Source organism: Cherax quadricarinatus, chromosome 24 (assembly GCF_038502225.1).
Source record: "Cherax quadricarinatus isolate ZL_2023a chromosome 24, ASM3850222v1, whole genome shotgun sequence".
NCBI lineage: Eukaryota > Metazoa > Arthropoda > Malacostraca > Decapoda > Parastacidae > Cherax > Cherax quadricarinatus.
This window is the reverse complement of record NC_091315.1, coordinates 14,689,103-14,702,785: the sequence shown is the minus strand read 5'-3', so window position 1 is coordinate 14,702,785 and position 13,683 is coordinate 14,689,103. Positions and strand designations below refer to the sequence as shown.

General features: G+C 39.7%; 1 protein-coding gene across 4 annotated transcripts in view; it reads left to right on the top strand.

Annotated features, from left to right (window-relative positions):
- LOC128690813 (fas-binding factor 1 homolog) overlaps positions 1-13,683 on the top strand; it is a 209,522-nt gene that overhangs the window by 149,730 nt on the left and 46,109 nt on the right. For all 4 annotated transcript variants that reach the window (XM_070088207.1, XM_070088205.1, XM_070088206.1 and 1 more), the window contains one exon: positions 4,071-4,259. In XM_070088207.1, the coding sequence (XP_069944308.1) occupies positions 4,071-4,259 (189 nt within the window). The remainder of the gene's footprint in view (positions 1-4,070; positions 4,260-13,683) is intronic.

The window sequence follows — 13,683 nt, the reverse complement described above, 5'->3', positions numbered from 1 at the left end:
TTTGCACAAATGTCCTTAATTGCTGAAGAAGGTACATTCTGCCCCCTCTCTTCCTCCTCTGAAGCAATATCCTCAGCTGCAGTCTGTTGCTGTTCCAGTTGAAGGTGTTGCAGCTCTTCATTGGTTAGCTCTTCCCTATGGTCTTCCACCAACTATTTCACATCCTGGCCACTCACATCCAACCCCACGGACTTCCGCGATGCCACAGTAGATTCCATAATAGGCGTAGGGTCCCCAGGGTCAACCTCAAACCCTTCTAAATCCTTCTCTTGGACACATTCTGGTCACAATTTTCTTCAAGCAGAGTTCAAAGTCCTGGAAGTCACTCTCTGCCAAGCCTTAATTATTATGCAATTGAGGATATTGAATTCATCCCTTCAGAACTCTCTTAGGGTCAGTTCAGTGTCTGAGGTCACTTCAAAGCACCTTTGAAACATTGCTTTGGTGTACAGTCTTTTGAAGTTTGAAATGACCTACTGGTCCATGAACTGGATGAGAGGAGTGGTATTAGGGGGCAAAAACTTCACTGTGATGAAATTACATTCCTCAAATAATAGGTCTTCCAAGTCTGGAGGATGAGCAGGAGCATTGTCTATTACCAGGAGGCATTTAAGTGGGAAATTATTTTTCAGGAGGTATTTCTTCACACTTGGGCCAAACACTTCATGGACCCAGTCAAGGAAAATTAGCCTCGTGACCCATGCCTTATTATTAGCTTTCCACATCAGACACAATTTACTCTTGATGACATTGTTTTTCTTGAACACTCTGGAATTTTCAGTGAGATACACCAGTAAAGTTCACTTTGAAATCCCCACTAGCATTACCACAGAACAGAAAAGTTAGCCTATTCTTCGTTGGCTTGTGTCCTGGCAGTGCCTTTTCCTCCTGTGTGATGTAGGTCCTCTTTGGCATTTTCTTCCAAAAGAGGCCTGTTTCATCTCAAATGAACACTTGTTTGGGGAGGAATCCTTCAGCTTCTATGTACCTGATGAATTCATCAACGAATGCTTCAGCAGCACGTTTGTCAGAACTTGCAGCCTCGCCATGCCTTACCACACTGTGTATGCCACTTTGCTTCTTGAATCTGTGGAACCAGCTTTTGCTGGCCTTAAATTCACTAACAGCAGCACTTGTTCCTGGCATTTTCTTTATGAAATCCGCGTGCAACTGCCTTGCTTTCTCGCAAATTATCCCCTGTGAAATCCTCCCTCCCACTAATTGTTTCTCGTTGACCCACACCAGCAACAACTTCTCCACATCCTCGATTGTTTAAGACCTCTGTTTCGTTAGCATATTTACACCTTTAGCAGCATCAACTTCCTTGATCTCTGCTTTCTTCAACAGGGTGGAACTGATTGTTGATGTAGATTTCCCATACATCTTGGCCAGCTCTGCCACATGTACATCACTTTCATATTTTGCTATAACTTTTTTTTTTTAATTCTATTGTGTTTCTTACCTTCTTTACCAAAGGGTTGGCACTCTGAACTTTCTTTGGCCCCATGATGGCTTATTTCACAGTTAATAAACAATAAAAAAGCACAAAAACAATGAAGAAAGCACAAAATACAATGGATGAAGGCACAGAGTACTCTTTACTGGATGAGAGAGAGAGAGAGAGAGACTGACTGTGATACGTGTGAGGTATTGCATCCGGCGGCCAGGTGGACACGTTTCATACCAACTATTTCCAAGCGGATCCACGAAATCCAGGAGAAATTTCGTCAAAAAAAGTGCTTGATTTCTAAATTGGCCAATTTCTGCACCAGCCTAAAACCATGGGTCAACTGTATCTGTGAACTTTTCCAAAAATATAAATTGTTATTGGCTGTTTATGCTTGAGAAGAGGACATAACCTAAGGTGTCCTCTTAGTTGAGGACAAGCCATGAAACAAGCTCTCACTTATTTCATGGATCTGCAGGACCTTCTAGTAAACCATTCATTGTTATTTTTTGCTTTAAGAAATGGTTTGATACCACTTGTATGTGCTGTATGTTGCAGAGCTCTTCATATATTTTGTACATTTTTTTTTCTCTCTCTCCCATGTAACATTTTATTGGTTTGTTTCTCTAAATACATACTGTATTGGACCATCATAATTTCCCATCTCATTCTTAGTCTGGCTACAAATACGTAACTTTTTTTTTTAATAAATAGTGTACCTATCTTTCTCTGGGTGTGAGAAATAGCTTATATGGAGTATATTTTTTTCTTTATATGGCAAACTTTACTGAGTATACCAGGAAAAGTGTACGGTAGGGTTATAATTGAAAGAATTAGAGGTAAGACAGAATGTAGGTTTGCAGATGAGCAAGGAGGCTTCAGAGTGGGTAGGGGATGTGTAGATCAAGTGTTTACATTGAAGCATATATGTGAACAGTATTTAGATAAAGGTAGGGAAGTTTTTATTGCATTTATGGATTTAGAAAAGGCATATGATAGAGTGGATAGAGGAGCAATGTGGCAGATGTTGCAAGTATATGGAATAGGTGGTAAGTTATTAAATGCTGTAAAGAGTTTTTATGAGGATAGTGAGGCTCAGGTTAGGGTGTGTAGAAGAGAGGGAGACTACTTCCCGGTAAAAGTAGGTCTTAGACAGGGATGTGTAATGTCACCATGGTTGTTTAATATATTTATAGATGGGGTTGTAAAGGAAGTAAATGCTAGGGTGTTTGGGAGAGGGGTGGGATTAAATTTTGGGAAATCAAATTCAAAATGGGAATTGGCACAGTTACTTTTTGCTGATGATACTGTGCTTATGGGAGATTCTAAAGAAAAATTGCAAAGGTTAGTGGATGAGTTTGGGAATGTGTGTAAAGGTAGAAAGTTGAAAGTGAACATAGAAAAGAGTAAGGTAATGAGGGTATCAAATGGTTTAGATAAAGAAAAATTGGATATCAAATTGGGGAGGAGGAGTATGGAAGAAGTGAATGTTTTCAGATACTTGGGAGTTGACGTGTCGGCGGATGGATTTATGAAGGATGAGGTTAATCATAGAATTGATGAGGGAAAAAAGGTGAGTGGTGCGTTGAGGTATATGTGGAGTCAAAAAACGTTATCTATGGAGGCAAAGAAGGGAATGTATGAAAGTATAATAGTACCAACACTCTTATATGGGTGTGAAGCTTGGGTGGTAAATGCAGCAGCGAGGAGACGGTTGGAGGCAGTGGAGATGTCCTGTTTAAGGGCAATGTGTGGTGTAAATATTATGCAGAAAATTCGGAGTGTGGAAATTAGGAAAAGGTGTGGAGTTAATAAAAGTATTAGTCAGAGGGCAGAAGAGGGGTTGTTGAGGTGGTTTGGCCATTTAAGGAGAATGGATCAAAGTAGAATGACATGGAAAGCATATAAATCTATAGGGGAAGGAAGGCGAGGTAGGGGTCATCCTCGAAAGGGTTAAAGAGAGGGGGTAAAGGAGGTTTTGTGGGCGAGGGGCTTGGACTTCCAGCAAGCGTGCGTGAGCGTGTTAGATAGGAGTGAATGGAGACGAATGGTACTTGGGACCTGACGATCTGTTGGAGTGCGAGCAGGGTAATATTTAGTGAAGGGATTCAGGGAAACCGGTTATTTTCATATAGTCGGACTTGAGTCTTGGAAATGGGAAGTACAATGCCTGTACTTTAAAGGAGGGGTTTGGGATATTGGCAGTTTGGAGGGATATGTTGTGTATCTTTATATGTGTATGCTTCTAAACTGTTGTATTCTGAGCACCTCTGCAAAAACAGTGATAATGTGTGAGTGTGGTGAAAGTGTTGAATGATGATGAAAGTATTTTCTTTTTGGGGATTTTCTTTCTTTTTTTGGGTCACCCTGCCTCGGTGGGAGATGGCCGACTTGTTGAAAAAAAAAAAATGGCAAACTTGGTGAATTATTAAAGATTAGTGATTATGGACTATGTAGTTAAGCCAGTACTAGTATTCAGTAAAATGTACATCTTCATATCTGTGCAGTGTATACTAGTTGCAAATATTACAGAACTAAATGTACACATAAGTTATTTTACATTTTTTTGCCATTAATTTTGTTAAAATCTTGAAGGAGAAATAACATCTTTTTCATTCTTCAGACCAGTACAGAAACGGAACGACAAAATTTAGCCACTGCTCGGGAGAGTTTGATGGCAGAACATCGGTCTTTATTACAGTCAGTGAATCAGCAGAAGCAGGAATTGGCCAGTCAACAAGCATACATAAATATCCAGCAGAAATTGGCTCATGTTTCTACTCTGCAGACCAATATCAATGGAGGTACTATGGTATGTATAAAAAAAAAAGTCCTGTTATGCTTTTGTATGCAGTGAAACCTTTATTACAATGTTTCCTTCATGACTTCATAAAGTTCAGTCATGAAAGATATGCTGCAATAAAGGTTGTACTTCAAACATAGTGTCTTTCCAACTGCTTGAATGCTTAGGCCATCTTTCATCTATTCATTGAGCTAGTATTGTACCTATACAAAGTTTTGCTAAAAGAAAATTAAAATATAATCTGGCAAAATACTGTTATTGGCGACATTTCAAACAGTTTCAATCTGCAATAAAGTAGTATTCTGTAAATGTCAGTCGTATGATAGCCTCCATTTTATTTTTACAACCAACACTTGTTTTCTTGTAGGTTCAGCCCTCATGAATTTGATTTATCAATTTGACATTTGGTACAAATGGTAACAGTTCCAAGCATTCTCCCTGTGTTGCCCTCATGAATTATCAGAGAAAACTTTCTTTGGGTTATTAACCCAGAATAACCTAAGAAAGATGAAGCTGCAACAGACACAATATAAGGAACAAATATCTCTTTGATATACCACATGTACGACTCGAGTTGCATGTAAATAAAAGGCCAAAAAATGCCAAAAGTTCTGAATCTACCAGCAACTTTAATAATACTCAGTTGTCAAAAAGCACCAATTAATTTTTACATGAGTGCTATATTCAGTAATTGATTGTAAATGTTCATTCCTTATTTTTTATTATAACCACTAATGCTTATCACTGATCTTATGTAAATCCATGGAAATAATTTGCAATTGTCCAAATCATTTGTAACTTGCTTCCTCATACATATGATTTGAATGAATTGTACTGATACACCATGCCTAGGACTAAAAGCAAGTACAGCCTCTCCTCAGTTATCCACGTACTCGTTTACTGACAACTCGGGCTCTACAACATGTCAGTATTGTACACTGTAGGAGAATTTGGGTCATGAACAGGCAGCGTAGCAACTCAGCGTTAAGCATCGCAATGTCCTTCCTACAGCCACTCAGTACACTAGCTTTCACAGTCTCCAAGATTACATATTTGTACAAATTTATATAAATGCTGGTACAGTTACTGACAATATGTAAAGCAAAAGTAGGAGAAACATTTAGAGAGGGTGTAGTAGGTAAGTTTGGGGTGCCAGGTGTAAATGATAATGGGAGCCCTTTGATTGAACTTTGTATAGAAAGGGGTTTAGTTATAGGTAATACATATTTTAAGAAAAAGAGGATAAATAAGTATACAAGATATGATGTAGGGCATAATGACAGTAGTTTGTTGGACTATGTATTGGTAGATAAAAGACTGTTGAGTAGACTTCAGGATGTACATGTTTATAGAGGGGCCACAGATATATCAGATCACTTTTTAGTTGTAGCTACAGTGAGAGTAAAAGGTAGATGGGATATAAGGAAAATAGAAGCATCAGGTAAGAGAGAGGTAAAAGTTTATAAACTAAAAGAGGGGGCAGTTAGGGTAAGATATAAACAACTATTGGAGGATAGAGGGGCTAGTGAGAGTATAGGCAATGGGGTCGAAGATGTATGGGGTAGATTTAAAAATGTAGCACTGTGAGAGTGTTCAGCAGAAGTGGGTGCAGGAGGGAAGTGGAGCGATTGGTGGAATGATGATGTAAAGAGAGTAGTAAGTGAGAAAAAGTTAGCATATGAGAGGTTTTTTCAAAGTAGAAGTGATGCAAGGAGGGAAGAGTACAGTGGACCCCCGGTTAACGATATTTTTTCACTCCATAAGTATGTTCAGGTGCCAGTACTGACCGAATTTATTCCCATAAGGAATATTGTGAAGTAGATTAGTCCATTTCAGACCCCCAAATATACACGTACAAACGCACTTACATAAATACACTTACATAATTGGTCACATTCGGAGGTAATCGTTATGCGGGGGTCCACTGTATATGTAGAAAATAAGAGAGGTTAAGAGAGTGGTGAAGCAATGTAAAAAGAGAGCAAATGAGAGAGTGGGTGAGATGTTATCAACAAATTTTGTTGAAAATAAGAAAAAGTTTTGGAGTGAGATTAACAAGTTGAGGAAGCCTAGGGAACAAATGGATTTGTCAGTTAAAAATATCAAAGGAGAGTTATGAAATGGAGAGTTAGAGGTATTGGGAAGAAAGAGGGAATATTTTGAGGAATTGTTAAATGTTGATGAAGATAGGGATAGGGAAGCTGTGATTTCGTGTATAGGGCAAGAAGGAATAACATCTTACAGGAGTGAGGAAGAGGCAGTTGTGAGTGTGGGGAAAGTTCATGAGGCAGTGGGTAGAATGCAATGGGGTAAGGCAACTGGGATTGATGGGATAAAGATAGAAATGTTAAAAGCAGGTGGGGATATAGTTTTGGAGTGGTTGGTGATCTTCTTCTTTCTTTCAACGTACCAGCCGTATCCCACTGAGGTGGGGTGGCCCAAAAGAAAAAACTGAAGTTTCTCCTTTTAAATTTAGTAATATATACAGGAGAAGGGGTTACTAGCCCCTTGCTCCCGGCATTTTAGTCGCCTCTTACGACAAGCATGGCTTACAGAGGAAGAATTCTGTTCCACTTCCCCATGGAGATAAGAGGAAATAAACAAGAACAAGAATTAGAAAGAAAATAGAAGAAAACCCAGAGGGGTGTGTATATATATGCTTGTACATGTATGTGTAGTGTGACCTAAGTGTAAGTAGAAGTAGCAAGACTTACCTGTAATCTTGCATATTTATGAGACAGACAAAAGACACCAGCAACCCTACCATCATGTAAAACGATTACAGGCTTTCGTTTTACACTCACTTGGCAGGACGGTAGTACCTCCCTGGGCGGTTGCTGTCTACCAACCTACTGGTTGGTGATATTATTTAATAAATGTATAGAAGAGGGTAAGGTACCTAGGGATTGGCAGAGAGCATGCATAGTTCCTTTGTATAAAGGCAAAGGGGACAAGAGAGAGTGCAAAAATTATAGTGTTGGAGAGTGAGCAGGGTAATATTTAGTGAAGGGATTCAGGGAAACCGGTTATTTTTATATAGCCGGACTCGAGTCCTGGAAATGGGAAGTACAATGCCTGCATTTTAAAGGATGGGTTTTGGATATTCGCAGTTTGGAGGAATATGTTGTGTATCTTTATACGTATGTGCTTCTAAACTGTTGTATTCTGATCATCTCTGCAAAAACAGTGATTATGTGTGAGTGAGGTGAAAGCCTTGAATGATGAAGAAAGTATTTTCTTTCTGGGGATTTTCTTTCTTTTTGGGTCACCCTGCCTCAGTGGGAGACAGCCAGCTTGTTAAAAAAAAAATAAAGTCTGTTGAGTATACCTGGTAAAATGTATGGTAGAGTTATTATTGAAAGAATTAAGAGTAAGATGGAGAGTAGGATATCAGATGAACAAGGAGGCTTTAGGAAAGGTAGGGGGTGTGTAGACCAAGTGTTTACAGTGAAACATGTAAGTGAACAGTATTTATATAAGGCTAAAGAGTTTTTTGTGGCATTTATGGATTTGGAAAAGGCATATGACAGGGTGGATAGGGGGCCAGTATGGCAGATGTTGCAGGTGTATGGTATAGGAGGTAGGTTACTGAAAGCAGTGAAGAGTTTTTACAAGGATAGTGAGGCTCAAGTTAGAGTATGTAGGAAAGAGGGAGATTATTTCCCAGTAAAAGTAGGCCTTAGACAAGGATGTGTGATGTCACTGTGGTTGTTCAATATATTTATAGATGGGGTTGTAAGAGAAGTGAATGCGAGGGTCTTGGCAAGAGGCGTGGAGTTAAGAGATAAAGAATCAAACATAAAGTGGGAGTTGTCGCAGTTGCTTTTCACTGATGACACTGTGCTCTTGGGAGATTCTGAAGAGAAGTTGCAGAGGTTGGTGGATGAATTTGGTAGGGTATGTAAAAGAAGAAAATTAAAAGTGAATATAGGAGAGAGTAAAGTTATAAGGATAAAAAGATTAGGTGATGAAAGATTGGATATCAGATTGGAGGGAGAGAGTACAGAGGAGGTGAATGCATTCAGATATTTGGGAGTGGATGTGTCAGCAGATGGGTCTATGAAAGATGAGGTAAATCATAGAATTAATGAGAGGAAAAGGGTGAGCTGTGCACTTAGGAGTCTGTGGAGACAAAGAACTTTGTCCTTGGAAGCAAAGAGGGGAATGTATGAGAGTATAGTTTTACCAATGCTCTTATATGGATGTGAAGCATGGGTGATGAATGTTGCAGCGAGGAGAAGGCTGCAGGCAGCAGAGATGTCATGTCTGACGGCAGTGTGTGGTATGAGGTGCGGGATTGCCAAAACTGTTGTCCAGAGGGCTGAGGAAGGGTTGTTGAGGTGGTTCGGACATGTAGAGAGAATGGAACGAAACAGAATGGCTTTGAGAGTGTATAAATCTTTAGTAGAGGGAAGGCAAGGTAGGGGTCGACCTAGGAAAGGTTGGAGGGAGGGGGGCTTGGACTTCCAGCAAACATGCATGAGCATATTTGATAATGAATGGAGACAAATGGTTTTTAACCCTTTGACTGTCGCAAGCCCCTTTCTGAAACTGTCATTCTATCGCAAAATTTTTGGAAAAAAAAAAATTATTTTTTCTTATGAAATGATAGAGCATCTTTTCCCAATGGTAATGACACCAAAAGTATGAAATTTGGTCGAAAACTCACGGAATTACGCTCCCACAAAGTGGTCTTGGCGACATATACACGTCGGCGATTTCGCCGACTTTGAGCCCCGTTTTTGGCCAATTCCATTGTTCCATTTGACCAAATTCATAGCAATTTCTTTAGAACTCCATTTTTTTCTATCAGTTGAGTACAAGAAATAAGCCCATTTACCGATTTGAACTACCCAATAAAGTGGTCAGAAATTGGCAATTTGGCCAATTTCATGCAAATTAAAAAAGATGCCAATTTCAAAATAGGGTCCAAAATAAACAATGTAGACATTCTTGACACTAAAATAACATTGTCACGTCTCTAGGCCCCTCTTATATTACTATTGCTTTCTATTTTGATTTTTTATTCATACAAAAAATACAAAAGTTACTGTTATGCAGACTACTGCATTATTGTAAAAATGGTATAAATAATATCAGTGCACTAGTGAAAGAATATTAGACTCCCCAGTTGACGTGTATTGGACGTGTGGTGTGGTTTGCTTACTCTTGAACATTTCCGCTACTTTGAGCTCAATTTCAAGGTTGTTTTCATCGTGAAACTAATCAAAATCATCTCTATTTCTGCAATATGTTTTCCATTTTATCACGCGAGACCATGAAGACGAGAATACAACGATAAATACTATACGAAAATACACCTCAAAGTCGGGGTTTTAATCCAAAAAACGATCTTTTTTTTTCCCCATTATGCACTGCGTGCTGCAGGATTTTTTTTATGTGGTGCACACTGACCACACAGACCCATTCTCTCAAATGTTGGCCTACCAGCTTTCTCCTGCTTGATTTGAAGCTGCTAGAATTGTTGAGTATATATACGTGTATGTCCGAAACATTGGCTCGTAAGACATTTATATAGTACAACCAAAACTGTCAAAGGGTTAACACTTGACATGCTGTTGGAGTGTGAGCAAAGTAACATTTATGAAGGGATTCAGGGAAACCGGCAGGCCGGACTTGAGTCCTGGAGATGGGAAATACAGTGTCTGCACTCTGAAGGAGGGGTGTTAATGTTGCAGTTTTATAAACTGTAGTGTACAGCACCCCTCTGGCAAGACAATGATGGAGTGAATGATGATGAAAGTTTTTCTTTTTCAGGCCATCCTGCCTTGCTTAGAATCAGCCGATGTGTTAATAAAAAAAAAAAAAATAAAGCAAAAGGGCACAAGTGCAACTAATGTGACATATTACTGTGGCAATGCTTCGCTCTCCAGGAGCTTTGTCAGGCCGTTACAAACAATACATGGACACTTTTTTTTTTTTTTTTTTTTTCAAGTCGGCCGTCTCCCACCGAGGCAGGGTGACCCAAAAAAAGAAAGAAAATCCCCAAAAAGAAAATACTTTCATCATCATTCAACACTTTCACCACACTCACACATTATCACTGTTTTTGCAGAGGTGCTCAGAATACAACAGTTTAGAAGCATATACATATAAAGATACACAACATATCCCTCCAAACTGCCAATATCCCAAACCCCTCCTTTAAAGTGCAGGCATTGTACTTCCCATTTCCAGGACTCAAGTCCGACTATATGAAAATAACATGGACACATAGGATATATATATATAGGCTTAGAGTGAGGTGTAATACTACTGGTAGTAGTAGTAGTGATAAAATGTAGTAGCAGTAGTGGTAATACAATATGGTAGAACAGTCAACTTTCACATGAGTAAAAGAATATATAAGTTATTACTTAGGTAGCATAAAAATAGGTTAGACAGATATTTCTATTGGAGGTTGGATTAGAGAAGGCCTATTTCAGTGTTCATCTTCTGTAATGTGCTTGTGTAATATTAGCAGGAGAGAGTATGTGATGGCAGGGTTTACTGTTTTTAGGAAGATTCTTGCTAAGACTTCAGAGATGGTGAAGCTGCCTTTGTTATGTTTAATTGTATTAGAAACGGCAATTAATGCTGATTCAAGGCACTTGTGTCTGTGGAAATTAGTTTCTTTGATCACTAATTGGGCGTCCTTAAATTTCAAGAGATGATTGGTGAAATTTCAGTGTTTGTATGCAAGCGTTGTTCAAGTTATCGTTCCTACATGCATAAATATATTCATTGAGGTGTGTTTCGAGGTTTCATGATGTTTCACCAATATAAATCCTGTCGCAGCCTGCACAGGGTATAGTGTAAACCCCTGCATTGACTGGTTCATGGTACTTGGATTTTGTCCTGGTTAGGTCCTTTTATCACTACTACTACTACCAGTAGTATTACACCTTACTCTAAGCCTATATATACCCTCTGTGTCCATGTATTGTTTGTAACAGGTTGACAAAGCTCCTGGAGAGCGAAATGTTGCCACAATAAAATGTCACATTAGTTGCACTTGTGTCTTTTTACTTTATAAATTTGTACTTTGTTGTGCACCCCATAGTACATGATAGAGTTAGAAGTCCAGCAGCACTTGGAAGAGGAAAACATTAGAACATAAGAATGGAGGAACACTGCAGAAGGCCACCCCTACCCAAAACTACCCAAGAATTAACTCTCATACCCACGACACCAATCAAACCCAGCCCCTCCCACTCATATATTTGTCCAATCTCTTTTTAAAGCTACCCAAGGTCCTAGCCTTGATCACCCTACTTGAAAGACCATTCCACACATCCACCACTCTGTTAGAAAATCAGCACAGTGGAACCCCGCCTAACGCTATTAATCCGTTCCTGAGAGCTCAACGTTAGGCGAAATTATCGTTAGGCGAATTAATTTTCCCCATAAGAAATAATGGAAACCAAATTAATCCGTTCCTGACACCCCAAAGTATGAACAAAAAAAAAAAATTACCACATGAAATATTAATTTTAATACACACAAACTGAAGAAGACATGCACAGTTACATGACACTTACCTTTATTGAAGATCTGGTGATGATTGATAGGATGGGAGGAGGGGAGAGTGTTGATGGTGTTAGTGTTTAGAAGGGGAATCCCCTTCCATTAGGACTTGAGGTGGCAAATCCTTTTCCGGGGTTACTTCTCTTCTTCTTTTAATGGCACTAGGACCAGCTTCAGAGTCACTGGACCTCTGTCGCACAACATATCTGTCCATAGAGGCCTGTACCTCCCGTTCCTTTATGACATTCCTAAAGTGTTTCACAACATTGTCAGTGTAATAGTCACCAGCACAGCTTGCAATAGCTGTGTGAGGGTGATTTTCATCAGAAAAGGTTTGCACTTTAAGCTGCATTGCACACATTTCCTTAATCTTTGAAGTAGGCAACTTCCTCAATTTCTCTATCCCCTCTCCGAAGCAGTTTCCTCAGGTGTCGCCTCTTGCTGTTGAAGATGATCTAGCAGCTCATCAGTGGTTAGTTCTTCATTGTCCTCCTCCACCAACTCTTCCACATCCTCCCCACTAACCTCCAACCCCAAGGACTTCCCCAATGCCACAATGGATTCCTCAACTGGCATAGGATTCCCAGGGTTAGGCTCAAACCCTTCAAAATCCCTTTTGTCTACACATTCTGGCCACAGTTTCTTCCAAGCAGAGTTCAAGGTCCTCTTAGTCACTCCCTCCCAAGCCTTACCTATAATGTTTACACAATTGAGGATATTAAAGTGATCTCTCCAAAACTCTCTTAGAGTCAATTGAGTTTCTGAGGTCACTACAAAGCACCTTTCAAACAGAGCTTGTGTGTACAGTTTTTTGAAGTTTGCAATGACCTGCTGGTCCATGGGCTGCAGGAGAGGAGTGGTATTAGGAGGCAAAAACTTGACCTTAATGAAGCTCATTTCCGCAGAAAGTCGCTCTGCCACGTCTGAAGGATGACCAGGAGCATTGTCTAATACCAGGAGGCAATTAAGGTCTAATTTCTTTTCAATTAGGTAATTTTTCACAGTGGGGGCAAATGCATGGTGTAACCAGTCATAGAAAAAGTCCCTAGTGACCCATGCCTTACTGTTTGCCCTCCACAGCACACACAAATTAGCCTTGAGGACATTGTTTTTCCTGAATACTCTGGGAGTTTCAGAGTGATACACCAATAAAGGCTTCACTTTGCAATCACCACTAGCATTGGCACACATCAACAGAGTAAGCCTGTCTTTCATAGGCTTATGTCCTGGGAGTGCCTTTTCCTCCTGAGTAATGAAGGTCCTGTTTGGCATTTTCTTCCAAAACAGGTCTGTTTCATCACAATTAAACACTTGTTTAGGTTTCAGTCCTTCACTGTCTATGTACTCCTTGAATTCTTGCACATATTTTTCAGCCGCTTTTTGGTCCGAACTGGCAGCCTCACCATGCCTTATCACACTATGTATGCCACTACGATTCTTAAATCTCTCAAACCAACCTTTGCTGGCCTTAAATTCACTCACATCATCATTAGTTGCAGGCATTTTTCTAATTAAATCGTGTCATGCAACTTCCTAGCCTTATCACATATGATCGCTTGAGAGATGCTATCTCCTGCTATCAGTTTTTCGTTTATCCACACCAATAACAGTCTCTCAACATCTTCTATCGCTTGCGATCTCTGTTTCGAAAACAAAGTTGCACCTTTGGCAAGAACAGCTTCCTTGATTGCTGTTTTCTCGGCCACAATAGTAGCGATGGTTGATTGGGGTTTTGTGTACAACCTGGCCAGCTCGGAGACACACACTCCACTTTCATACTTAGCAATGATCTCTTTCTTCATATCCATAGTAATTCTCACTCTTTTTGCTGTAGGGTTGGCACTAGAAGCTTTCTTGGGGCCCATGTTGACTTATTTTGCAGGTGCAATCACTAAAAAGGCTGTGA